The sequence below is a fragment of the Pagrus pagrus genome, assembly GCF_965226575.1.
Source record: "Pagrus pagrus genome assembly, chromosome: 21".
In the NCBI taxonomy this organism is placed as follows: domain Eukaryota; kingdom Metazoa; phylum Chordata; class Actinopteri; order Spariformes; family Sparidae; genus Pagrus; species Pagrus pagrus.
The window spans coordinates 912,137-939,636 of record NC_140208.1 but is presented as its reverse complement, the minus strand read 5'-3'; the positions used below and the strand labels follow the sequence as shown (position 1 = coordinate 939,636).

General features: G+C 45.1%; 2 protein-coding genes across 2 annotated transcripts in view; both read right to left on the bottom strand.

Annotated features, from left to right (window-relative positions):
- Nucleotides 1–763: 763 nt before the first annotated feature.
- On the bottom strand, nucleotides 764–2,181 carry nog3 (noggin 3; the record flags this gene model as incomplete). Its single annotated transcript, XM_084342171.1, has 1 exon — nucleotides 764–2,181. One exon carries the CDS (start codon nucleotides 2,179–2,181, stop codon nucleotides 1,510–1,512), a length of 672 nt encoding a protein of 223 aa, XP_084198297.1. The 3' UTR covers nucleotides 764–1,509.
- A 12,090-nt stretch (nucleotides 2,182–14,271) lies between these two features.
- The window catches only part of LOC311250158 (ankyrin repeat and fibronectin type-III domain-containing protein 1-like), a 52,380-nt gene continuing 39,151 nt past the window's right edge, over nucleotides 14,272–27,500 (bottom strand). Inside the window, exons 13-17 of the mRNA XM_084341732.1 lie at nucleotides 25,563–25,729; nucleotides 18,855–19,077; nucleotides 18,584–18,776; nucleotides 17,186–17,977; nucleotides 14,272–16,411 (exon numbers count right to left, since the gene is read on the bottom strand). Coding sequence (XP_084197858.1) covers nucleotides 17,200–17,977; nucleotides 18,584–18,776; nucleotides 18,855–19,077; nucleotides 25,563–25,729 — 1,361 coding nt within the window. The 3' untranslated portion in view covers nucleotides 14,272–16,411; nucleotides 17,186–17,199. The remainder of the gene's footprint in view (nucleotides 16,412–17,185; nucleotides 17,978–18,583; nucleotides 18,777–18,854; nucleotides 19,078–25,562; nucleotides 25,730–27,500) is intronic.

Here is a 27,500-nt window from a genome sequence, read left to right as displayed (position 1 = left end):
TATTAACATGACGTGAGCTTCAGTTGGCTTTGACCACAGATGTCCTTCAGAGGGAGACTTTTTACTCTGATACTCTGAGTACATGTCAGAGCCTGTACTCGATTACTTTTACTGGAGTACAGAAGCTGAGTCAGCACTTCTACTTTTACCAGTCTGTTTTTAAGTATCTGAACGTCTCCTGGAGGACAGACTGTGAGGACAGACTGTGAGGACGCAGCTGTCACCAGGAGCGATGGATTACAGCCTGGTGACACACCGCCAAGCCAGAGACCACTGTCCGAGGCTGCGTTTCAACATCTGTAAGTGTGAAACCACTGGATACGTTTTACAAGACGTCGGGACATTTTCCAGTTGTGTTTGAGGCAACAGAACCAGATATCTTCAGCTGTTCAACTGAATTATTTTGTGCTATTTATACGTGTTTCTATTATTTCGTCCACCACATTTAAATAACAGAAGTTTTAATAAGGATCAGAAAATGATTGATCACATGTATCAATAATAGTTGTCAGTGATTTTGCTGTGAAATCGTCGTCTGTCTGCAGCTTCACGTGTTTTCTCCTTTAATAATGTTGAAGTTGGGACCAAACAAACACTCAGTGGAGACAATAATCAATCAATAATCAACACGTCCACACTTTAACTTAAATATCGTGTTTACATCAGAATGAAGACCAACTGTCCCTTTTTATTTTTACAGCGTCTGAAGATATTTGAAGTAAAAAGTTTGAATAATAAAAATATGAATGATTTGTGTCATTCTGGGACTTCTGGCTTTAACACGTCAGCACGAACATTTCATAAATATCATCAGATACAAATACAGCAGACTTGAGTATATTAATAATACTGACCTTCCTTTTATACAAAGTTCTGTCATGAAATAATAAAAACAACATGTGCATCAAATAAACAGGTAACCATCTTAATAACCATCATTAAAAAATGCTCATTAAACTTTATTAATAGTTATTTCACTGTTAAACAATCCCAGCTGAGCCCGAAGCTGGAAACTCATCCAGATGTTGGACTTTCAGCTTCGTTTGCTGAAACTGAACCGGACATTATGTGATTAAGTGTCCGGACACATTCGTGGAAACAAAATCAGAATGTTCTGAACGAGACGTCGGAACATTTCAGCTGCGACACTTTTAACGAGATGTCGGGAAATCTGCTGCAAAACTGGGTTTTAACAAGAACAGGACCGAGCTGTGTCTGCGGGGTCCATACCGGACTTCTCTGGTGACACGTGTGGAGCTGAAACAGCTTGAGGTGAGTGAGGTCATGAAGCTGCAGCTGATATAAGCTTCTATAATAAAAGGTCGATAGATGGTTTCTTGAACAGTTGCAGCTCGTTATAAAGTGTCAGCACAAACACGAACAGTGATTTAAAATGAGACTTTTCAACATGAATTACATTAAAAGCGGATTTGATGTGTTGCAGTCCAACAGTGTGACTCGGGACAGGTCCATGTTCGCCTTCATGTGTGTGAATGAGCAGAGTTCTGGTCAGTTCTGGCAGGAGCACTTACACTCTGATATCACCGGGTACTGAGCTGGTATCCAGGCGCATTTCAGACCCCCCTTTTTCTGCAGGCAGCGCCATCGCAGGATCGTAAAATGAGTCGATTTGGCCGGTTTGCAGAACATCCCCTCCGGGACCGAACAGGACCGCTTATTGTAGCAGCTGCCCACCTTCACGTAGCGCGGCCAGAACCTGCTGCCCAGGTCGTTCCATGCGTAAACAACCGGGCAGAAGGCGAACGACCACAGCCACAGCTGCAGCCTCCTGCGCAGCTTTTTACTCGGCTTCTGCTTCTTGCCGGGCTGGACCTCGAACTCCATGGCCCGGATCTCTTTGGGCATCGCTCCGGAGAGCTTCTGCCGCAGCTCCGCCTCGCTCCCGTCCTCGCTCCCCGCGTACCTGTCCTCCGGCGGGGGGACGGACATGAAGTGCGGGTCGAAGTGGCTGCCCAGAGCGCTCCTCAGCTCCGTCTCGTTCAGGTCCTTCTCCCGGGGGTCCAGCACCGGGTCCGGGTCCTCTTTTAGCTCCACTATGGGCAGAGTGTCACTGGGAATGGGACGCAGCAGATAGTAGTGTTGGCACATGCCCACCTCGATCCCGAAGCCCAGAGAGAGCACGAGCACACACAGAGCCAGGAGGTACCAGGAGTTATCCATCTCCTCCTCCGCGGACAGGCTCAGGTTCAGGTGATCCTCCCGCAAGGACCGGGGTCAGACTCCCACAGGGACCGGGGTCAGAACTCCCACAGGGACCGGGGTCAGAGCTCCCACAGGGACCGGGGTCAGAACTCCCACAGGGACCGGGGTCAGACTCCCACAGGGACCGGGGTCAGAACTCCCTCGGAGCGTCAGTCTGGAGGGAACTTATCCAAGTCTGTGCTGAGCGCGCAGCAGACGCACCGCGCACCGGGGGAGGAACCGCGGCGCGACGCTCCACAACTTCTCAGAAACTTTCAGCTGCTGGCGGATCAGAGAGAGAGAGGGACCAGGAGAGGGTGACCTCACAGTCCATGATCCGGGTCCCCGCCTGAGAAGAGACGGACTCAGCCCCGAACTTCCCCGGTCAGCAGGTCCCGGCGAGACAGCTGAGCGGCCGGCGGCTCCCTGCTCTCAGTCCGCATGTTGGCGCACCAGCTGCCGCCTCCTCTGGTCCTCCTGCCGCCTCCTCTGGTGCTCCTGCCGCCTCCTCTGGTCCTCCTGCCGCCTCCTCTGGTCCTCCTGCCGCCTCCTCTGGTCCTCCTGCTGCAGACTGAACTGAAGCTGCCTCAGACTGCAGCCCAACATCCAGCGGGGCGGTGATGAAACCCTGAAGAGAGAGAGACCTGCCGAACCTCCCCCTGTCCCGCCAACACACACACACACACACACACACACACACACACACACACACACACACACACACACAATGATGATGATGATGATGATGATGAAAATACTCCACTGTGAGTAAAAGTACATCATCAGCAAGATGAACCTTAAGTCAGTGAATGAAAGTAACTAAGTACATTTACTTGAGTACTGTGCTGAAGAACTCTGAGGTACTTCACTTGAGTATTTCCATGTTATGTTACTGTGTACTTGTACTTCATAAACTCGTGTATTTTCTTGTCACTTAAATCAAATCTTGTCTTGATGAGAAGACAAGATGGCTGCCAGCTGAGAGAGCAGCGCTTCACACACACACACACACACACACTGTTCACTGTCTGTTAACACTACAGAGGAACACACACACCTCACACACACCCAGCTGACACAGGACGTTGTATTAACGTTGCTCCTTGGTTGGATATGTGTTGCAACATTAACACACATAAAATAACAACGTCAAGCTGACGTTGTTATTTAGTTGTTTTTAAGTTATGTTGGCAAGCAACCAATATCCAACGTCTAGTCAACCTATTTAATCAACCTGATTAAATATTCACACTCTTGTCTTATGTACAAATCACACATGGACTTGAGCCTCGTGCACTGACGCAGTTCAACAGCACCTTCAGGAGCAGCCGGAGGAGACTGTTGTCTTTCAGCCAGTCTGCTGCTGGTTTTAATGTCTCCTCACGTCTGCTGCTGTCACTTTATGAATGGTCTGGTGTTACTGTTGCTCTTTGTGCATGGCTTTAATGTGTTTAGTGTTTGTGTTTGCTTGTGTGTGACCTGCTGGTTTGTTATTGTGTCTTGTGTAATTATTTTGTTGTCGATGTTGGTGTTGCAGCCTAACGTTGCTTGTGTTGTGTCTGTAGCAGCTGCTGTTCAGCTGAGTTCATGTGCAGTTTTACAGACTGGAATAGTCTGTACCAGGAGTCAAGTAGGCGACACAGGACATGGTGGAAATGACTGTAATACTGTGTGACAGTTACATTTTGGCTGTCTCACATAATGTATTTTCATTATTTTACAGATACTTATTTCAGGAACGTTTTACGAATGTATCATATTTCTGAACATTTTCATTGTTGAAGTTCGTCTGGGAGTTTGACAAAGAAAGTGGAATTTGTATAAAATGATGTTTAAGAAAATGCTCAAAGAAGATAAAAGTGAGAACAGTTGTATATATATAATATATAATATATAATAATACTGGGAGTTCCAATGCAGGCTGACACTCAGCACCTTGTTCAGATGCAGAGGTCACTGAATCTGTGCAACGTGTGATAAAAGTACACGAGAGGAGAGGAGAGCACTGAAGTGTCATTTAGAAAATCTAGAGGTGAAGGAAGTAGTAGAGTAGTAGAGTAGTCATTTTATTTAATTTTTTTTTTAAAATTTGATTTAAACTAACTGCCACCCTCCTCACTGGCTGATCTGTCGTCCTACATCCGGCTCGGTAGGTGGCGGTGATGCTCCCTGTAGTAAACTGTCATTAAACACAACTCCATCTGAGATTTTGAGCAATAATCCTGTTTGTATTGACCTTATTGGAGAAAAAAGTAGGTTACCGGACCATTCTCTGTTAATGTTTACGTTTAAGATTAATGCTGCTATTGAGTTTGGTTCTTCTGAAACTGATTCTGGGATTAATTTACCTAAAAGACGACCTAGAATATTTCCAGACAACTTTCTTTCATCTAATATGTGTCGTATGGCTTTGTTCGAACTTATTGGTAACTTAGAAGGTCGTGTGATAACACAAAGTAATATTGATAATTGGTATGGATTATTTTGTGATATAATGGATAGGGAAATGAATAAGAATTTATCAAGAAAATCTTTATCTGGCCAGGGAGGAACACACTTCAAAGTGGGTAGGAATAAACCATATTGGAATGCAGAACTCAAAAAACTTCTGAATGACAAGAGACAGGCTGAGAGGGAATTTTTGAAATGTAAAGATCCAGCCATTAGAAAGCAACTTAAAGATCAATACAAGCAGACCCAGTTTAACTTTGATAAGAGAGTCAGATTCTATAAAAGACAGTTTAGAAGAGGACAAGCATTACAGCTAGACCGATTGCAAAGTAACAATCCACAACAATTTTGGAAAGAAATTAATAAATTAGGTCCTAAGAAACTAAAGAAAATACCAATGGAGATTTTATTAGATAATGGTGACACTGAAAGTAAAAAAGAGCTTGTGCTTGAGAAATGGAAAATAGATTTTGCAAATACATTTTCAGGATATCTTATTCCACCTGGTTTTGATGATTTGTTTTTAAGTAATGTTTGTGATTCAAAACGTATGATGGAGATGGCTATGGATATGCCAGGCTATAGTGTAAATACATGTTTGAATCAGGATATTACTATAGAAGAAGTTAAAAAAGCTTTGGACAAAGTAAAACTGAAGAAAACACCTGGCATAGAAGGCATCCCAAATGAAGCCCTGAAATCTCCATATCTCCTTGAAGTCCTCTTTTGTCTGTTTCAGACATGTTTTGCGTATGGTATAATTCCATCACCATGGTATAAATCTATCATAAAACCATCCCAAAGTCAGTAAAGAATGATCCCAGAATACCTCTTAATTACAGAGGCATCAGTCTCCTTAGTACAGTTTATAAGGTATATTCTAATATACTGAATTATAGGCTTACCCAATATTTGGAAATGAAACGGTGTCTTGTTGATGAGCAGAATGGTTTTAGAAAGTACCGTGCCTGTGTTGACCATATTCATTCAGTGTCAACTATTATTAGAGCCAGAATCGCCACAGGTAAACCCACTTTTTCATGCTTTGTTGATTTCCAAAAGGCATTTGATTGGATTAATAGAGATTTACTTGCCTTTAAACTGATGGAAGTAGCGGTGGATGGTAGATTCTACAAAGCTATTCAGAGTTTGTATGGTAGCCCAGTTGCTTGTGTAGAGATCAATGATATGTATACTGATTGGTTTGAAACCCCTTTTGGCGTGAAACAAGGTGATATTCTTTCCCCAACACTCTTTGCACTGTTTGTGAATGATTTAGCTCTACAGATTAAGAAAAATAATTTGGGTATATGTTTGGATGATACTTATTTGGGTATTTTATTATACGCGGATGATATGATTTTACTGGCAGAATCTGAGTCTGATCTACAAGATATACTAAATTTGGTTAGTTCTTGGTGTCATAAATGGAGATTGGTGATAAATCAGAGCAAAACACAGATAATGCATTTTAGAAACAAAGGCATGGAAAGAAGTAAACAAAAATTCTATTTTGATTCAGTCGCCTTAGAATATGTTAGCTCATATAAATATTTAGGTTTCTTTCTTGATGAATTTATGACGTTTGAAACTGGTTTTAGGTGCCTCGCTGATTCAGCTGGGAGAGCTTTGGGATCAGTTATTAATAAAATGAAAGTTTGTAATGATTTGGGTTACTTTACATTTACTCAACTGTATGATGCATGCGTCTCTCCCATACTGAATTATGCTGCAGGAGTGTGGGGATTTAAAGAGTCCAAAGCTATGGATACTATACAGAAGAGCTATAAGATGTTTTTTGGGTGTTCATAGATTTGCGCCAATTCCAGCAATAGAGGGAGATATGGGCTGGATTCCAGGATGTGTACAACGAAAATGTGAAATGATTCGACTGTGGAATCGACTAAACAAAATGGCAGAGGATAGAATAAATAAAAAAGTATTTATATGGAGTAAATTACATAATTCTCCCTGGTCAAAAGAAATTTACTCCATTTCTGAGGAGGAGGATATGGTGTATATTTACAGGAATAACTTGTGTTGTAATGTTAACTCCATTAAAAATAAGCTTCTATTGAAATTTGAAGAGAAATGGTTTGACAATGTTCTATTAAAACCAAAATTAAGGACATACATGCAGATTAAATCTAACTTTGGTCCTGAGTTATATGTTACATCACGTTTACAGAGAAGTCAAAGATCTTCAGTTGCACAGTTGAGATCTGGTATTCTTCCTCTGGCCGTTGAGGTCGGTTGATTTAAAAATATTCCCGAGGAGAATAGAATATGTGAAATGTGTGAGTTAGATGAAGTAGAAAGTGAGTCTCATTTCCTTTTATACTGTACAAAGTATGACGATTTGAGAGAGGTATTATTTCATGACATCTGTGGACAAAACCCTGAAATATTTTGGTGCTCTGATGAACAGAAGCTGGAGTGGTTATTTAATTTCAGTGTGTTTAAAACTGCTAGCTTTATTTCGCAAGCCTGGAAAAGAAGACAGATACATTTGTTTAATTCATTTCTGATGATTTCTCTTGAACCTTGGCGTTGTCTTCCCTTTCTTTTTGTTTTCTTAGACAATGGTTTTGAACCTCTGTTTGTTTTCTTATCTCTTTGATGTGCTGATGATGTGCTCTGGATCCGGTTTGTTTTCTTGGTGTCTTATAAGCCCATGCGGGCTGGGCATACAAGTATGCATGACACAATAATAAAAGTCATTCATTCATTCATTCATTCATGAGGAGAAGAAACTCGTGCGGCCATGATGCAGGCAAACGACGGTTAGAAAGCGAGGAGGTGGTGGACTCGACGTCTGTTCTGGTGAGAGACTCAAGTCATCACATCTTCTCCATGTATCTGTTCTGTTCATGCACTGAACCAGCTGAGTCCTACACACACACACACACACACACACTAAAACTATTGTATTCAACGTGAGTCCAAATCCAAGATCTCTGGAACACAGGAGGGAAATGTAATGTCAACGTTGGGATAGGACGTAAATATGATTTTCATACAAAACCACATTCCAATGTTAATCCAACGTTAGAGTACAACGTTGTTCTAATGTTGCAACAACGTCAACTGTCTGCTGGGCAGCGGCTGCACACACACACACACACACACACACACACACACACACACACACACTACAGTGAGTTGTGTCTGCCTGTTTCTCTGACTGGTGTTCAGCCTGATGGAGCTTCTCTTCACCTCCTCCATCAGCTCCTCCTCCTCCTCCTCCTCCATCACCTCCTCCTCCTCCTCCTCCTCCTCCATCACCTCCTCCTCCATCTCCTCCTCCATCACCTCCTCCCTCCTCCTCCTCCATCTCCTCCTCCATCACCTCTTCCCTCCTCCTCCTCCATCACCTCCTCCATCACCTCCTTCTCTCTCCTCCTCCTCCATCACCTCCAGCTAACTCAGCGACATGTAGCGATGCTAAAACCCTGAGGCTGAGCTAACAGCTGTTAGCCCTGTTAGCCTCTGTGTGCACCCTGTGTTCTCCTGCAGACGAGCTGAGGGACACGTTTGATGCTGCAAACGCTCCAGATGTTTGCTCAAAGGCCCAAATGTTCACACTTTGACCCATTTGTATTCATCACAGCCTGGTTCTGGTCCTCCTCAGTGACTGACGCCTGCCCGGGTATAAACATCAGGACCCTCCATGTTGTGTCCTTCGCTGACCGAGCCGGCTGACTTCCCGTTTAGCGCCTGGTTGAATCGTTCGGCTCTTCTAGAATTTCCAAACGTTATTGGACCGAGCGGACCGAGTGGACCTCTGTCAGCGTTAGCTCATGAGAAGAAGTGTCTTTGGGCCTCGGTGCGTCAGGTGACGCTGTGTTTGCACAGTTTGTCCTCAGAGTTCAGGAGATCTTCTGGGCGGCTGTGTGTTTGAAGCCGTGGAGATAAAGACTGAACTTATCTTCTAACCTGTTCAGACGTACAGAATAAAAACCCACTGGGCCCGGTCACGTCACGCTCACTTATCATCAAACGAAGACGGCCGCGTGTTTTCCCGCGCCTCTCGCTGCAGACACACTCGTCCACATGGTTTGAATCACATTTTCCTTTGATTATCCGGAGCCCGGCGGTGATACGGCCCAGCGCAGTGGATCAGTGGCGGGACCGTCCAGTTCTGTGTGTGTGTGTGTGTGTGTGTGTGTGTCAGTAAGTGTTCCCTCTGATGTTAGCCTACGACGTTAGCTTAATCTGAGCGGTGAATCAAAGGGCCTCCCAGGCTGCTGCTGCGTGACCCGGCGACATTAAACTGTTTGTTGTTTATGTGAAAGCTTTGATGGTGAGACAACCGGGGCAATTTGGACGGTCCATTTGGGTGAGAAGGCTTCAAGGTGGCAGAGACGGGTCAACCACACACACACACACACACACACACACACACGCACACACACACACGCACACACACACACACACACACACACAGCCTCCTTCGTTCTCTCTGCAGAAGAATTATCATTTCAAAGCAGCCAGAGGAATATATTACATATTACATATGATTCATTACATGTTATTTATTATATATTATGTAGTATATATTATATATTAGTACAGTATAAGTACAGATGTTTAACCAGATGTGTTTCCTGCTCACGATGAACCAAAACATTCAGAATTTATTTCATCCTTTAAAAAATGTGCTCAGTTGTAATCCAGTAAATCTGTTCAATAAAGATTTGTATGTAGATATTCATGTCTTCAATCAGAGGGTTTACTCTTCACATAACTTGTGTGATTGTACAGACGAGCAGAGAAGTTCAGATACTTGTGTAAAAGTAGAAGTGCTGATTCAGCTTCTTTCCTCCAGTCAAAGTAATAGATTACAGGCTCTGACATGTACTCAGAGTATCAGAGTAAAAAGTCTCCCTCTGAAGGACATTTGTGGTCAAAGCTAACTGAAGCTCACGTCATATTAATATAATTCAAAGACTATTAAAGTTAAAGGTAGAGTCAGTAGGATTTGTCCCAGCTGTTCCTGAACGCACCACAAAGATAGTTGATAGTTGAGTCTCATTCCCAGGACGTCAAATAGCCACATGTTGGGTTGGTAAAGCGTCCCGAGCAGCAACAAAGAGAGAAAATAAGAAACTCTCTGCAGATATGAGACACTAACACGCCTTTTCTCCCCATTCAGCCTCCCTCTCTGTCTGTTCACGTCTTTTACGTCTTTGTTTCGTCTCGCTGCGTCTGCCGTGCGTGATGTGCTCTGATAGGTCGACATCAGTCTGGTGATGTTGGGAAATAACAATAATCCATAATTCACCTCAGATGCATCAAACTAAAGTAACGAGGCTGTTTGAAGCTGTGAGGAGGAGAAAGTTCAGATGTTTGTGTTCAGATGTAGAGAGGGAAAGTCTCAGAGATACTCAGGTACAGGACAGATACCTGAGACATGTACTGAAGGACAGTAATCTAGTACTCATACTTAGTTACATTTGGTTCTGGTACTGAGGTCAGGTGTGGTGTAGAAACATGAAGCCTTCCTCTCCTGTCAGTGTGTTGACAGTCTCAGTGAATGGACGGTTCTCACTGACTGACTCAGACCCACGAGGCCCGGCGAGCAGCGGTCCTGTGGTTTGGACCGACGCTCACAGATGCTTCAGACGATCCAGCCGGAAAACTCGGTGCCAGCGGTGGTGTGAGATTCCAGTTGGTTCACACCTCCCACACGGTGTGACACCGGAGACCAAGGAGACATCACTGACCCTCTGGAGGACATTTACTAAGTACTGGAGTCAGGCTCAGCCATCATCTCCTCCTGATGATATAAAGTCAGGCTCAGCCATCATCTCCTCCTGATGATATAAAGTCAGGCTCAGCCATCGTCTCCTCCTGATGATATAAAGTCAGGCTCAGCCATCGTCTCCTCCTGATGATATAAAGTCAGGCTCAGTCATCGTCTCCTCCTGATGATATAAAGTCAGGCTCAGCCATCGTCTCCTCCTGATGATATAAAGTCAGGCTCAGTCATCGTCTCCTCCTGATGATATAAAGTCAGGCTCAGCCATCATCTCCTCCTGATGATATAAAGTCAGGCTCAGTCATCGTCTCCTCCTGATGATATAAAGTCAGGCTCAGCCATCGTCTCCTCCTGATGATATAAAGTCAGGCTCAGTCATCGTCTCCTCCTGATGATATAAAGTCAGGCTCAGCCATCTTCTCCTCCTGATGATATAAAGTCAGGCTCAGCCATCGTCTCCTCCTGATGATATAAAGTCAGGCTCAGTCATCGTCTCCTCCTGATGATATAAAGTCAGGCTCAGTCATCGTCTCCTCCTGATGATATAAAGTCAGGCTCAGCCATCGTCTCCTCCTGATGATATAAAGTCAGGCTCAGTCATCGTCTCCTCCTGATGATATAAAGTCAGGCTCAGTCATCATCTCCTCCTGATGATCAGTGGCGGATTTAAGAAATTTGGGGCCCAAGGCAAAGGCAGGCATGGGGCCCTCTGAAATGAGAAGACAACACACAAAACAACAGGTCAATTATACAGACACATACGTTTTAACAGAATACACATGTATTATGTGTTTTACCTGTTGTCCCTCTCTTCCTGTCCCTTTCTCACGTTGTCTCTCTCCCTCATTCTGAAAACAAACACACAAACACAGTATCAGGCTCTGACCCAGTGGTGAGGTGTAAGTATATTTACTCAAGTGCTGACTAGACATTTTAGGATTTCATGCAACTTCAGTTTTGTCTGCTCCGCTGTATCTCAGAGGCAAATACTGCACTTTCTACTCCACTACTGTGCATCATTTACGTTGCTGGCTACATATTTCAAACCCTTCCTGCCCAGTGAAAACCATGTACCCTCAAAATGATGATTTAATGCTAATATTTGTGATAAACTGAAAGAGTCTTCCTTTGTGGGGCGACTTCTTCAGCCAAAACTCTTTAAAAAATCGTCTTGGGCCGGCTGGAAAATACATCATGACAAGACTTCAGTGAAGTTAGTTTTAAGTTGGATATTCCACATTCGCAGCCACTCCAACATTTCAAGTGCACCCGTATTACAGACTTTACAGTAAACACACGGAGAAGACGGCTACAGCGTGTACCGACTTCCTGTTTTCAAAATAAAAATGTGGGATATTTAAAGCAGAGATACTGTGTTTAAAGCTATTGAGAAGCTATTGAGCTAAGATGCTAATATTTACATATAAAAATTAATAAAAAATTATAAAAATTTATAGAAATTATGAACAGGTGTAAAATGTAAAAACAAGAGGTTTATCTCATGCAGCCAGTGGAATAACATGATGCAACACTAGTCGGGCTCCAATGATTTTATTATAACATAAACATGTCCCTTGTTGCTGTTGGCATAAGGGACATTTCCAGGTTTTGTCCATGGACAGACATGAGCCATGGAGCCACTGGTCGCAGTCATCACATTGGATCTGTTTAATTGAAAACAAATTATATATTTCATTTTTTTAATTCATTATAATTTGACACCTAAACATTATTATATTTTTTCATGGCTATATAACAATTCAACATGTCTTTAACTGTTTTTCAATTACTCACCCATTGTACAATGGCAGTTCCTGGTCCTGGTGGCTTGAAGGTGGCACACATAGCACAGCAATTTTGATCGTCAAAGACTAAAAAAACCCAACATTTATTTAATTATATATTCCTCGTATGTATCTTGTTTTTGATTTGTAGCTTAATTAGCCTTTAGCTGAGGCCTCCAGGATGTGAAGAGCCAGATCTCTCCTCTCCTCCATGTTTTTTTTAGATGTGCTGAAGTTCATGTCAGGGACGGCTGGGAAAGCCTTTATCAGGGCTTTTACATCCAAACAAGATCAAATGCAGGTACAACAATAATGGGGGGCATATAATAAACTACATACACTCATGACGCCATTAAAAAATTGTTATCTCTAGTCACACTATAATTTGTACATTTGCCGATTTTGGTTCACATCAATTCATCTTTCCCAAGAAAAGTTCCTACCTCACATATGAAAACAATAGTTTGGGCTGAACTTTACAACAACGACACCACAGCTGCTTCATCTTGTTGGAGTGAATGGGACATAACGCCCCCTTTCCACTGGACATCCACCCATTCGTCCTCCATGACATGTGCGCCTCATCATGAAGTGCTCCCTGAATAAAGTTTATATCCCTCATTCTCTTTAAATTCAGGTCCCTCGTGTGCAGAGATGATCACACACATTTGCAACAACCCAGTGAATAACCAATGTTTTCATTAATTACAAATACTCATTCATCATCACCATTTTCAGATCAACCCAAGATGGAGACACACTGTTCAATTTTAGGAACCGTTTTCAAATCTAAATGAAATTAAAATGAACTTGTTAAGGATACAGTGCAACATCCATGCAGGATACAATGATTGCATCCTGCATGGATTTCAGCTCGTCACACTGACGGAAACAGGAAGACACAGACAGTTACGTCGACACCGAGCAAGATAGAAAAAGTTTCTCTCCGTTAGCTCTTACTACAAAACATGTATTCAGGGACACGCATCAGTTGATAACATTTTGAACTGACGTGCCGCAGCCGCAGTGAAGACAGTCGTCACTTCCTGTAACTTGGAGATCAGCTTTCTGTTTCCTCCTTCTCTCTCCTCTTGTCAGCTCGGCTGGGGCAGCTTCTTCTCATCTGTCTCTTTCCTTTACTTTTCTCTTCTCTCCTCTTCTTCTCTCGCCACTTCGCGCCGTTTGTTTTCGTTTTGCTGCTGTCTGCGTAAATACCATCAGTTTACTGACGAGTCATCGAGTGTTCATTTGTCGAATGAATTACCAAATATTTTGAAAATCAATTAAATGTTTTTGAGTCATTTTTGAAGAAAAGCTGTTAGATGTGAATATTTTCTGGCTTCTGTGAGGAAACAAAAACATTTTACAGAACAAACACCTCATCGATCAGTAATGACCGGTGACACCTGTTCACCACCATGTTGTCTGACCAGCATCCTGACGAGCGTCACTGTCAGCTGTGAAGGAGAAACGCTCACTGACAGATTTTAATAGATTTGTGTTAAAAAAGAGAGAAAAGTGTTTTGATGCATCAGAAAGTGTGAAATCTTATTTAAACAGGTGAAACTGAGTCTGAGTGAAGCTGCTCTATACTAACGTGCTGCTGCTCGCTGTGTAGATCCTCGTCTCTGAGTCAGTCATCGCTGCGTCCTCGTCCATATCTGAGGCATTCTGGGTATGTGAGTCAAGCTGAGCCAATCAGAGGTCAAGTAACCCTGCTGTCAGATTGTAATGTTAGCTGAGAGCCCGAGCCGAGGCGCTGAGAGACAGCCGTACTTTAGGAGGAGGAGGAGGAGGAGGAGGAGGAGGAGGAGGAGAAGAAGAAGGAGGAGGAGGAGGAAGAAGAAGCTCAAAATTGTACTCGAGTCACTGTGGACACTGTGAATATTTATTTGAATTACAGTTAATAGAAGTGATTTAATCATCACACACACACTCTCACACACACACACACACACACACACACACACACACACACACACACACACACACACTCTCTCACACACACACACACACACACTCTCACACACACACACAGTAACGACACACTCACAGGTTCGAGTGCACAACATCCACAGGAGACAGTTTATTGAGCTGCTGGAAACGTCCATCGTGAGTTCAGAGGTCGACTGATCAGCTGCAGATAAATAAGTCAGTGAAACTGTGATCAGGTCCACAGAGAGAAGGTCGCTACTGTTTCTATGGTAACAGCACGAAGAGGACGATGAAGACAGACGGACGGACGACATGTGAGGAGTCCGTCCAACCGCAAACATCCCTTCAGTAACCTTTCACAATAAAAGCCTTCTTCAAATAAACAGACTCTGGAGCTGCTGAGGACGGACATTAAGGTTCTGCTCAGACCTGCCATCAACATCCAATCACAGGTAACCACAACGTCACCAGACTCCCTTAACAAATGTAGTGATTTTAAGAGCTGTTGAGGAGAAACTGTTCTGCATGAAGTTCTGTGCCAGTGAGCTGGACACTGATTGGATCATACGGGACATGTTGATACCAGGTGTGAACAGGATGTGAGACTCAGACCTGCTCGACACGTTAACGTGTGATGATGTGAGAACAGCATCAGCACAACCGATTGAAGTCTTTAATTAACTGTAATGTGTAGTTTACAGTTTCACATGTTAATTAGAGGAACAGATGAGACGTTCAGACGGATTTCACTGTTCAGTACAGAGGTTAGCTTAGCTTAGCATAAAGACCGGAAGCTTCAGTCATCTTTACATTTTATTAGTGTACGGATTAAATAAACAAGATGTGACATGCTAATTAGAAGTGTTAGCCGCTGGCTAGCTGCTCCATCTGCCTTCACTATTCATGCTAAGCTAGGCTAATCACCTCCTGCCTTTAGCTTCAAACATAAAGGAACAGTCGACGCTAAAATCAGAGGAAGCTCCGAGATCCCAAATTGATTTGAGAAGACGTTATTTACACCCTTCACTGTTGCTGCTAAGCTAAAAGTGTTAGCGTGCACCTCTGGACAGCAGGTGAGCTCTGTGGAGCCATTTGGGGTTTTTTTGGTTGTTGAGTAAAATACTTGAATTTGACTTTTTGTGTGAACTTGATTGAATAAGTGAATAATTTTGATATAAACCTTTTTAACTCTCGTCTAAAAAGCAAGTAAACGTATTTCTGTCCAACTTTAACGTCACATAAAGAGGCGACTGCAGTACAGATGTGTCGTCGTGTGAGTATAGTTACTGCATGTCAGGTTGCACTGCAGCATCTGTGCTACACATTCAAACAACAATGCTTCTCGTCTTCATCGTCAACACTTCCAGAGGACAGTAAACGACCTTCTTACAGTCAGTAACGATAGAAGCTGCCACAGTTAATGCCCAGTTGCATCAAATATATTTAATTAGCTTTTATTCCATAATTGCTATGTGCAAACATTAAAAACACACTTTTAAAATACCGTGCATACATGTTTAAAGAAACTGTGCAGACAGCTGACTGACAGGAGTCCACAGAGAGAACAGGTTTTGGTGCTCGTAAGAAAAATAAACCCAGAACATGAAACACAGGAGCAGCCTGGAGGAACCGCCGGAGGTGAAGCCGAACAGAAAGTCAACACAACAGCACGACACAAACACCGTGTGAGTCCGACTCCCCCGACCTGAAGCCCCCTGACGTCTTCATGCTGAACCAGCAGGAGGCACAAACCGGACAAACACTTCATGCCAACAAAATACAGCTAAAATAGTACATCTGTGATCCGACACTATAAAAATACTTCTGAGGCAGCTCACGTGTTTCTCAGGAATCATATTTAAATATATATCATCTTTTCTTTAAACTGACCACAGGTTGATTCGACCACGCTGAGACCCGACAGGAGCAGCTCAGAAACACATCGATCAGAGGAGACCACACCAAACTGTACATTCACTTCAAGCTCCAGGAGAATCTACGGTCTGAAGACGCTGCCAGAAGAAGAACCGGTCCGACGGTCCGATTGGAGAGTTGAAAGAGTCGAGCCGAACGACGAAGCGATCAATCAAACCGACTGTTTTTGGTCAAAGTGTGCAAAGTTCCTGTCGGGAGCTCCGTCTGTTGTTGTTGCATTGATTTTTCTCTTTGTAACAGTCGATGCCATGGGTCTGAGGCTTGGCGGAGTTGAACCAGCAACTTGAGTTTACAATCTGTGGAGGTCTGAGGGCTGCTCGTCAACACGCCCGGCCAATCAGCACTGTGGTAGAGAGACACAGAGAGAGAGAGAGAGAGAGAGATGAACAGACAGCTGATGTTTGACCCTTCACCTCCGATCACTTCCACGTTATTTGAAGCTGAACTCAGTCGTTCTTCTGCTCTGAATCCAAAAATCAATCAAATTAAGCTTCAGATCATCTAAAAGCAGGAGAAGCGATTCTTCCTGTATTTCTTGGCTCCACGCCGCCGACTTCAACAGCAGGAGAGTTAAAACAGTTAGCTTAGCGTTAGCCTGCAGCGTCACTTACAGACTCTGATGGCAGTTACTCGGTGGCTGGTTTGATCGCAGGATTGTTCATTTTCACCAGCGGACAAAACAATCCTGACTCATAAAATCTCTCAACCATGACACCGCATCAGCCTCGTCATCAGCTTGATCTCACTGTTTCCACAGTTTTAAATCGCCGCCTTGTTTAAACTTCATTTGTGTCGCTCGAGGTGAAAGTGCGACATGGACCTGTGGATTACTGAAGCTGATCTGAGCGTCACCGTCTCCTGTTACTACACAGGTGTGACACAAGGTGGCAGCTGACTGGAGGTGAAGTATCAAAGTATAAAAGGTGTTTTCTGTTACAGGAGGAGAGTTTCAGCTCATTTTGTTCACATGAAGTAACAGATCGATGTTCAGCGTTCGGTCAGAACACATGTGACGCGTATACGTCCACATCTGTTGCCATCGAGTTTCATGTTGACACGAAGACGGTCTGTCGTAAACGGACTGGCTGTTAAACGCGGGAACATGAACTGCACCCACCTGCTGCTGTGGCTCTACAGCGTGCTGCTCAGGATCTCTGACACCTGGGCGTTGGTTTGGTCGTCTGAGTCTACTTCCTGTGTGGAGGCTCCCTCTGGCTCCTCCCCCTCGCCTCCTGACTCCACCTGTGCCACGACCACCGACACGCCTGCAGCCTTCACCTCCTCCGCCGTGTCTCCGCCCTGCTCCTCCTCATCCTCCTCCTCCTGCTTACAGGGCTCCACAAAGATCCGGCGGACGTGGGGCCGCGGCTCCCGCTGACGGCCCTTGCGGCTCTCTAGGATGCAGGAGGCGTGGCTCACGTAGGTGGAGGGCAGGTCCCCCGGGGGAGGCAGGTCGGGGTCGGGCTGCTTGGTGTAGACCCCCTCAGATAAAGATCCGCTGTGACTCTCGCTGCTGTGGCCCCTGAGCCAGCGCTGGGGCCCGCTGAAGTACTGGCCCCGGTGGCTCCTGGAGAGAAGTTTGCGTTTGGCGGGAGGGTTGGCGAGGGCCCTGAGGGGAGCCACGCCCTCGTGGTGGCTCCTGGAGAGGGAGAGGCCCTCCAGAGTCCTGGTGGTGTCGGACAGCGCCGGGGACAGGGGAAGGGACAGGGGCAGGTCTTTGGAGAACCTGGGGGACAGGGGCATGGACGGAGAGGTGGGGAAGGTCCTGGAGAAGGAGGGTGAGAGGGGGAAGTCTTTGGATGGAGAGGGGGAGTGGGGGAGGAGGGGTGAGGAGAGAGGAGCGTCTTTAGATTTAGGATCCTTCACCGCCGGGGAGAGGGGGAGGTCTTTGGGCGGGCAGATGCTGTACCTGAGGGACGGGAAGACACGGATCAGTTACACACATTTAAACTGAGTTGTTCCTTTAGTTCTTCACGACAGGTGAACATCTGGACCACAGCGGTGCTGACATCTAAATTCAAATGGGCACAAAGACAAAAACATTTTCTTCCATTGTTGAAACACAAAATTATCCATAACACTACAAAATAAACTTATTTTCCACATAAGAAAACTTTTTTCCCTCGAAAATGTTCCATTCAAATTTAATCATTAATTACATTTATCACATCTACATGCAGTCAGTAAAACACAGGCTCACACCGCCTTCACTGAAACACACACATAATACAAATGTCTGTCATTGGTCAGATGGAGACACAAATTCAAATGGAAGTCTAAAACAAATTATTAATAAAAAATGAATTAAAATAAAACTGAGGCTCTGTCTGAGTTCACAGCAAAAAAACACTCAATTCTGCCGTAAAGTCTGGACTTTAAATGAGCCCGACTGAATCAATCATGTGCGACACTTAAGATAAACACAGGAGCTTCTGTGAGGATCAGTGTGAACTCAGCTGTAACGATGTGCGGAGACAGACGGGACAATAAGAAGACGTTACTGAGCAAACGTCACCTGAGCTCGTGCATCTGGAGCACGTCTGGGGCGCTGCCGCCCAGTGAGTGCACGGCCTGCTGGGCGAGATCCTGGGGTGGAGAGTAGAGCAGGTCCAGCTCGCGGGGGCTCAGGGCGTCGCTGGAGTCGTAGTCACTGTCTGTCGGAAGGAAAACCTCCGAGGACCCGTCTTCATCTGAACCGAGCAGAGAGTCTGTCAGACAGAACGCGTCAGTGTTCGGCGTGTTTCTGACGAGAATATTAAATCTAACACTCTCGCGTGATGACTCACCGCTGATGGCTTTCCGCCTGCGGAGCTCAGGTGAGGGGGAAGGTGTGGGCAGGTAGTCCATGGTGGAGGAGGTGGAGTCAGTTTTCTGCTGGCCGGAGTCGCTGTCGGGAGCGCTGGCGTCCACCAGACAGTTGATGGGAACGCCACCGCGAGGCTGCTTGTAGCGAGCGTACTGCAGCGCGTCTGTGATCCAGCGGAGATCTCGACGCATCTCGTCCAGCTGCTGCAGAACGACAGACAGACACACAGACACTCTGAGCGTGAGGCCGGATACAAAATCCTCCTGTTGATGATTCAGTCTGATGAATCCACAAATAACTGTATGTTTCTACGCAGATGATTCGTTGCTTTATTTGTTTCCTGGTTCTCACAACATCATGAATGAATCAGACAAAGACATTTGAATACATCAGGTCAGCAGATATGAAGATAATGTGTCTGTGCTCCTTTAAAAAACAAAATGGTGTCGTTCTCAGTGTTTATCTGGAGAGCGCCACTGTCAGCGCCGCCAAAGCATTTTAAAAATAATAACTCTATTAGTTTTATTAGTGTCAAAGTTCTCACTGTTCAATCTGATTTTATTTGATTCTAATTCATTTTAAGATTTAAACCTATTTAAAGGCACAGTACGTCATTTCTGCCACTCTTTTATTTGTAGAGCGACAAAAACAAAATTCATCCCATGACACTTCTGAATCAGAAGGTCGAGACCACTCTGTAATTAATATCATCTCTCAATCAAAACCAAACAAAAGACAAAACAAAACTATCACAATGTTCACAGAGCAGATTGTTTTAAAGTTTATTCTTCCTCCCTCTGCGACTCTCTCCTGAAGCGACAGCGACAGACGACCAGATGAAACACAACGTAACCTCGAGGAAACTTTCTCTGTCTGAACATCGTTGGAAACATTCGTGATGACGTGAGAACACGACTCAACAACATGTGGAACAAAGGCAGAAATGCTCCAGATCAGATCTTCAGTTACGGTGCTGAACTGTTATTTGTTTTTCTAAGTGAAGCTGGTGTGATTCAACACGTGATCAGGATCCTCCAGGACAACTTCTGAGGTCGACCTCGAACCCTGGGAACGCTGCAGGATCCTCCAAGAAGAGCCGGAAAACACTGCTACTGATCCGGACAACCTGCTACCACAGTGACCCGGCCCAGATACCAGCTGAGGAGGATCTGTGATTATTAATGAAGGTTGTTTCAACTGTGTGTGTGTGTGTGTGTGTGTGTGTACACACACACACACACACACACACACACACACACACACACACACACACACACACAGCTTCATGTCCACCACGCTAACGTCGGTCAGTCAGTCAGTCAGCAGGTCAGTCAGTCAGTCAGCAGGTCAGTCAGTCAGTCAGTCAGTCAGCAGGTCAGTCAGTCAGTCAGTCAGTCAGCAGGTCAGTCAGTCAGTCAGTCAGTCAGTCAGCAGGTCAGTCAGTCAGTCAGTCAGTCAGTCAGCAGGTCAGTCAGTCAGTCAGCAGGTCAGTCAGCAGGTCAGTCAGTCAGTCAGTCAGTCAGTCAGTCAGTCAGTCAGCAGGTCAGTCAGCAGGTCAGTCAGTCAGCAGGTCAGTCAGTCAGTCAGTCAGTCAGTCAGCAGGTCAGTCAGTCAGCAGGTCAGTCAGTCAGTCAGTCAGCAGGTCAGTCAGCAGGTCAGTCAGTCAGTCAGTCAGTCAGTCAGTCAGCAGGTCAGTCAGTCAGTCAGCAGGTCAGTCAGTCAGTCAGTCAGCCAGTCAGTCAGTCAGTCAGCAGGTCAGTCAGTCAGCAGGTCAGTCAGTCAGCAGGTCAGTCAGCAGGTCAGTCAGTCAGCAGGTCAGTCAGCAGGTCAGTCAGTCAGTCAGTAGGTCAGTCAGTCAGTCAGTCAGCAGGTCAGTCAGCAGGTCAGTCAGTCAGTCAGTCAGTCAGTCAGTCAGTCAGCAGGTCAGTCAGTCAGTCAGTCAGTCAGTCAGTCAGTCAGTCAGTCAGCAGGTCTCTCAGCAGCATGAAGCTTCTTGTGAACCTGCAGCAGCTGCAGCGATCAGCTGTTGTGTCTGAGCTCTCCTCCTCATCATTAGTGTATGTTGCTGTTGTTGGCTTTAAGTGATGAAACGTTCAGTTAGTGTTGACCAGTGTTGAAGGCTAACGTGCTACAGAAGCAACATGTGACAGTAATATATTACTTAGAGCAGTAACAGAGTAATATAACATGTATTTGAAGGATTGGTGGTAATAGTATTACAGGTACTACGTCCGGTGGCTGGTACACGTTAAAGCTGGTTCAGATGTTTAAACTTCGTCAGTGATCGTCAGTCTCCAGTTAAATGATTCAGTTCATTTAACAGAAACCAGAAGAACAAAGAACTTTTCATTCAGACTCACAGAGAGATTTGATCATATATTACACAAAAGAGATAGAAATAAATGTCTGTCCTCCTTTAAAGTGCTCATAAAGTCCTGATTTCTGTCCATTCCTCTATTATCAGATTTCCCTTCAGTCCGTGAGGCTCCACAAGTCTTTTTTAATCGAATCATCCATGTTGTCTGTCCATCAGAACGTCTCCAGACAGGAGACATATGGTCTGGAGGACAGCCCCGGAGGACAGCAAGCGCTCCCAGTGTCTATTGTGTAACGCTGAGCCGTCTCCTGCAGTAAGTGAGGAGGATACAACAACACAGTACAAACTGGATCGGATCACCGATCGATGACATCAGGATCCTCGTTAGAATCAGAGCTGCAGCGCTCAACGCTTCATCGTTACTGTGACTTGATATTCGACTGACGTCTGTGAGAAACGTGTTCAGAAGCAGCTGTTAGGACACAGCTGGACAAAACTCAACACCAAATTAACCCGAGACAGACGAGCTCCACCGAGGGAATCACTTCAATGACATCAAACATGTGGACCCGTCAAAACTAAACAGACAAACAGGGACTCTTCCTCTGAGTCAGACTGAGATGTTTCCAGCCGGGATCAGACGGAGGTTTCATGGTGCTGCGCTCAGAGGAAAATTCAGTGTGGTGTTTTAAATGTACTGCAGCCGCGATACGACGCCATGAACACGATAGAAGGAACTTTCCAGAGGAGACGCATCTGCAGCTGATCAGTCTGACAGACAGCAGCTTCACAGCCTCATGATGTAAGACGAAGTGAGACACAGACGGACTCACAGACGTTTCCAAGGACAAACTGCAGCTGCAGCAGCTCTCCCTGCTCAGCGTCACCTCCCACAACCCTCAGTGTGAGTGTGTGCCATGGACACTGCATCAGTTCCCGTCAGCGATCGCTCGACGTGACGCCAGCGTGGAGACAAAGACGTGACGAGGGTCAGGGAGCTGTCGCTGCGTCCGGCCTTCTTTAAACGGAGAGTTGTTAATGTGTCTGTCAGATGGAGATCAGGGAAATCTGATCTGATCAATGAAATGTGGTTCAGACATTCAGGATCAACTGTCATAACTCTGGTGACCTCTGACTTTAATCTAGCGCCATCATCAGGTCAACAGCTGACACACCGGCCGTCGGTGAGCGTCTGTGGCTCCGGTTGTTCTGTCGTGTCTCACACAGTCATGTTTCTCCTCCTCCTCTTCACCAGGGACACCGACACTTCATCATCACTGCTCATCTGCAGTCGTCTGGTTTCTCTTGAATGATGAATAACGCCACCTGCTGGTATGAAGAGTGATTTCCTCTCACGCAGGCGCAGACCGTACGAGCTCGGCCGTCAGCTGTAGTCTTCGCGGTGTGTTCAAGTGCAGCTTCTTGGCCGAGATAAAGGACAGTCAGGTCGGTGTGTCTGAGTCCTCCATGTGCTGATGGCCGGTGAGACGAGGTGATGATCTGTGATTAATGGAAGAAGCAGTGCGACTCTGCAGAAACCGAAACACTGACAGCCAATCAGAATCCAGCTGAACTGACAGGTCTTCAATTAGTTGATTTTAGGGACAAAATAATGTATCAGGAGCGATTCTCCTGTTGGTTTCTTCTCTTTTATGTCAGCTAACTGATGATATTATATACAGTAACAAATATCAGGCTCCAAATTACAAATTAAAAAACTTCATTTTACCTGTGACATACGGCCAGACGGTCTGTGGCGCTGATTGGGTCTGACTGGGTCTCTGAAGTTTGTTCTGACGTCCTTTAACGATCACCAGGATCACTGATGTGGACTCAGTGTGTTCCTGAGCTGCAGACAGCTGCAGCGTCATCGCTCACATCGGTCTCGCGTGGACGGCCGTCGAGTCTTGTTAAAGAATATCTGATGTTTTTATACCATCTCTGTTTTTATCTGTTTCTCCAGCGTGTGAAATAAGTTACAGCAATCAGGACGTCCAGAACAAATCCAAATCCATCCTGACAACGAGACCGCACAGTTTAAAATTCGGATATTTTCTTAAAATTTTCACACTCTGCCCTGCACACACACACACACACACACACACACACACACACACACACACACACACACACACACACACAGACAGACAGACAGACAGACAGACAGACAGACAGACAGACACACACACACACACACACACGCACACACACACACACACGTGCTCTGATTGGTATTATTTTTTCCCCTGACATTCTCTCTCTCTGAGCAATTTGTGGTCGGGGGGCCACTTTTTTCCGAGTTTTAAAATTGCAGACAGAGAGCTAGACAGATGGTCACACACACACACACACACACACACACACACACACACACACACACACACACACACACACACACACACGCTGATCGGAGGACCCTTGTGGTTTTCTGGTCGGTCTCCATTAGCGGCGGCGGTGACTCCTCACAGAGACCAGTTTACTCTCATACTTGTGGCGCTGTGACGACGGAGCGGCGAGCAGCAGAAAAACAAGATGTTTAACAGCTGATCCTCGCTGCAGTTACACTTCACTGCATCAATAAACGCCTCAGACTGGATCACTGACTCGCTTGTTGTCGCACCGCCTTGAGCTTTTTAATGCTATTTTTCTGGATATGAAATAAAATGATACTGAAACTGATCCCAGAGCAGCGACTCACAGCTGCCGTCACAAATTATATTTAAGGAACTTAAACACAAATATCTAATAATACTTTTGTTGAACGTTTCAAATTATTGTGACAAACTTTTTCCACTTTGTCCAGCGATTGTTATTATGAACCCGGACGGCTGCTGAAAATATCTGCTGCTCTCGACAGTTGAATAAGTTGAAGCACTCGCCGTCTCCACGTGATGCAGAAACTGTTGTAACTGGAGTTTCTCGGCTCCTCGGTGGGATCACACGTCTTGTTTGGTCATTCAGGGGCTCCGGAGTGAACGTGACGACGCCATTTGTCAAGAAAACGCATGTTTCTTCTTCTGGTTGTAGCCGAGCTACTTTCAGAGTTAACGATGTTCAGGAACATACGTTTCTTTTTTGGACGCAGAGATAATATAAAGTCTGTAACTTGTTTATGAACGGTCACATGGAGACAAAAAATCTTACAGAAGTCTAAAACATCCGAGTTCATCTCTTCAAATAAAGAACTAAACTTCCTGAGGTTCTGCGTGAAAACACCAAAGTCCTATTCACACCTGAGCCTCGGCACGCCTCGAGTTTAGCAGCTACAGTGAAGATTTCAGGTGTTAATAACATCTTTTCACATCAGTCTGGAGACTTGGATCAGAGCAGACGAGCTGCGTGGAGCCAGCAGGAGAACAGACTGAGACCAATGTGTTGAAGAGGAGGAGAAGAGATGGACGGTCTGAAGACACTTTCAGTTACAAACTGACGAGGTACGATTTTACAAGGAGGCTCCAATGATTCAGAACTTTTTGTAGCTGTTTCACAAAGTTTCTCCTCATGAAACTAAATCACTACATTTGTTAAAGGAGTCAGACGTCTCTGTTTTACTGTGAAGCTCCAGAGATGTTCTGTGGACTACGAGACTTCACCTGACTTTATATCATCAGGAGATGATGGCTGAGCCTGACTTTATATCATCAGGAGGAGATGATGGCTGAGCCTGACTTTATATCATCAGGAGGAGATGATGGCTGAGCCTGACTTTATATCATCAGGAGGAGACGATGACTGAGCCTGACTTTATATCCTCAGGAGGAGATGATGGCTGAGCCTGACTTTATATCATCAGGAGGAGACGATGGCTGAGCCTGACTTTATATCATCAGGAGGAGACGATGACTGAGCCTGACTTTATATCCTCAGGAGGAGATGATGGCTGAGCCTGACTTTATATCATCAGGAGGAGACGATGGCTGAGCCTGACTTTATATCATCAGGAGGAGACGATGACTGAGCCTGACTTTATATCCTCAGGAGGAGACGATGGCTGAGCCTGACTTTATATCATCAGGAGGAGACGATGGCTGAGCCTGACTTTATATCATCAGGAGGAGACGATGACTGAGCCTGACTTTATATCCTCAGGAGGAGACGATGGCTGAGCCTGACTTTATATCATCAGGAGGAGACGATGGCTGAGCCTGACTTTATATCATCAGGAGGAGACGATGGCTGAGCCTGACTTTATATCCTCAGGAGGAGACGATGACTGAGCCTGACTTTATATCATCAGGAGGAGATGATGGCTGAGCCTGACTTTATATCCTCAGGAGGAGATGATGACTGAGCCTGACTTTATATCCTCAGGAGGAGACGATGGCTGAGCCTGACTTTATATCATCAGGAGGAGCAGACGGCGGTTGTTACCTGGATGTAGTCCAGTATGAGCTGGTGCCTCTGCTTGGCTGTGGCCACCTCGCTGTCAGTGATGGCTTCTCGCAGTGCCTGCTGGGTAATGAGGGCGTCCAGGTCGAGGACGGAGGACAGACGGCAGTACAGACTGATGAACTTCTCTTTGTAGGTGCAGAAGTGAACTGAAGAAGGAGAAACAGAGAGATGAATGTGCTGAAGAGAAGACGACACTGAGGACAGAAGCTTAGACAGACTCATCGTCATCATCCTCATCATCCTCATCATCTTCATCATCATCATCATCATCATCTTCATCATCATCCTCATCATCATCATCATCCTCATCATCATCCTCATCATCATCATCTTCATCATCATCCTCATCATCACTCATCATCATCATCATCCTCATCATCTTCATCATCATCCTCATCATCACTCATCATCATCATCTTCATCATCATCCTCATCATCACTCATCATCATCATCATCCTCATCATCCTCATCATCATCTTCATCATCATCCTCATCATCATCCTAATCATCTTCATCATCATCCTCATCATCATCATCATCCTCATCATCATCATCCTCATCATCTTCATCATCATCATCATCATCATCCTCATCATCATCTTCATCATCATCACCATCCTCATCATCATCTTCATCATCATCACCATCCTCATCATCATCATCACCATCCTCATCATCATCATCCTCATCATCTTCATCATCCTCATCATCTTCATCATCATCCTCATCATCATCCTCATCATCCTCATCATCTTCATCATCATCCTCATCATCACTCATCATCATCATCATTCTCATCATCATCCTCATCATCTTCATCATCCTCATCATCATCATCACCACCACCATCATCATCACCACCATCATCATCCTCATCATCTTCATCATCCTCATCATCCTCATCATCATCCTCATCATCTTCATCATCATCCTCATCATCATCCTCATCATCACTCATCATCATCATCATCCTCATCATCTTCATCATCATCCTCATCATCATCATCACCACCACCATCATCATCTTCATCATCACCATCATCATCACCATCATCATCTTCATCACCACCATCATCATCATCATCATCATCATCTTCATCATCCTCATCATCATCCTCATCATCATCATCCTCATCATCACTCATCATCATCATCCTCATCATCATCATCACCATCCTCATCATCATCTTCATCATCATCCTCATCATCACCATCCTCATCATCCTCACCATTATCATCATCATCACCACCATCCTCATCATCATCATCATCCTCATCATCACCATCCTCATCATCCTCATCATCCTCACCATCATCATCCTCATCATCATCCTCATCATCATCCTCATCATCATCATCATCCTCATCATCACCATCCTCATCATCATCATCATCACCATCATCATTCTCATCATCACCATCATCATCATCCTCATCATCCTCACCATCATCATCCTCATCATCATCCTCATCATCACCATCATCATCCTCATCATCATCCTCATCATCCTCATCATCCTCATCATCACCATCCTCATCATCCTCATCATCATCCTCATCATCATCATCATCCTCATCATCACCATCATCATCCTCATCATCATCATCATCCTCATCATCCTCATCATCTTCATCATCTTATCAGCTCTTTCACTCGTTCTCCTCGTGTCTTCTCACTTTGGATTTTCTGAGCAGTTCTCGTCACAAGAACACGTCGCTCAGTGCGAGCTGTGTGAACTCTGGACGGGCCTGTGGTCCAACAGTTTGACTCAGTGAGCAGCTGGTGAGGAGGTCAGTGTGTGTGTGTGTGTGTGTGTGTGTGTGTGTGTGTGTGTGTGTGTACAGAGACAGAGTGTTGTTCAGTGTGTACGGGTGTTATTGACACGTTCTTGTGTTCTTGTGTGTGTGTGGGGGTC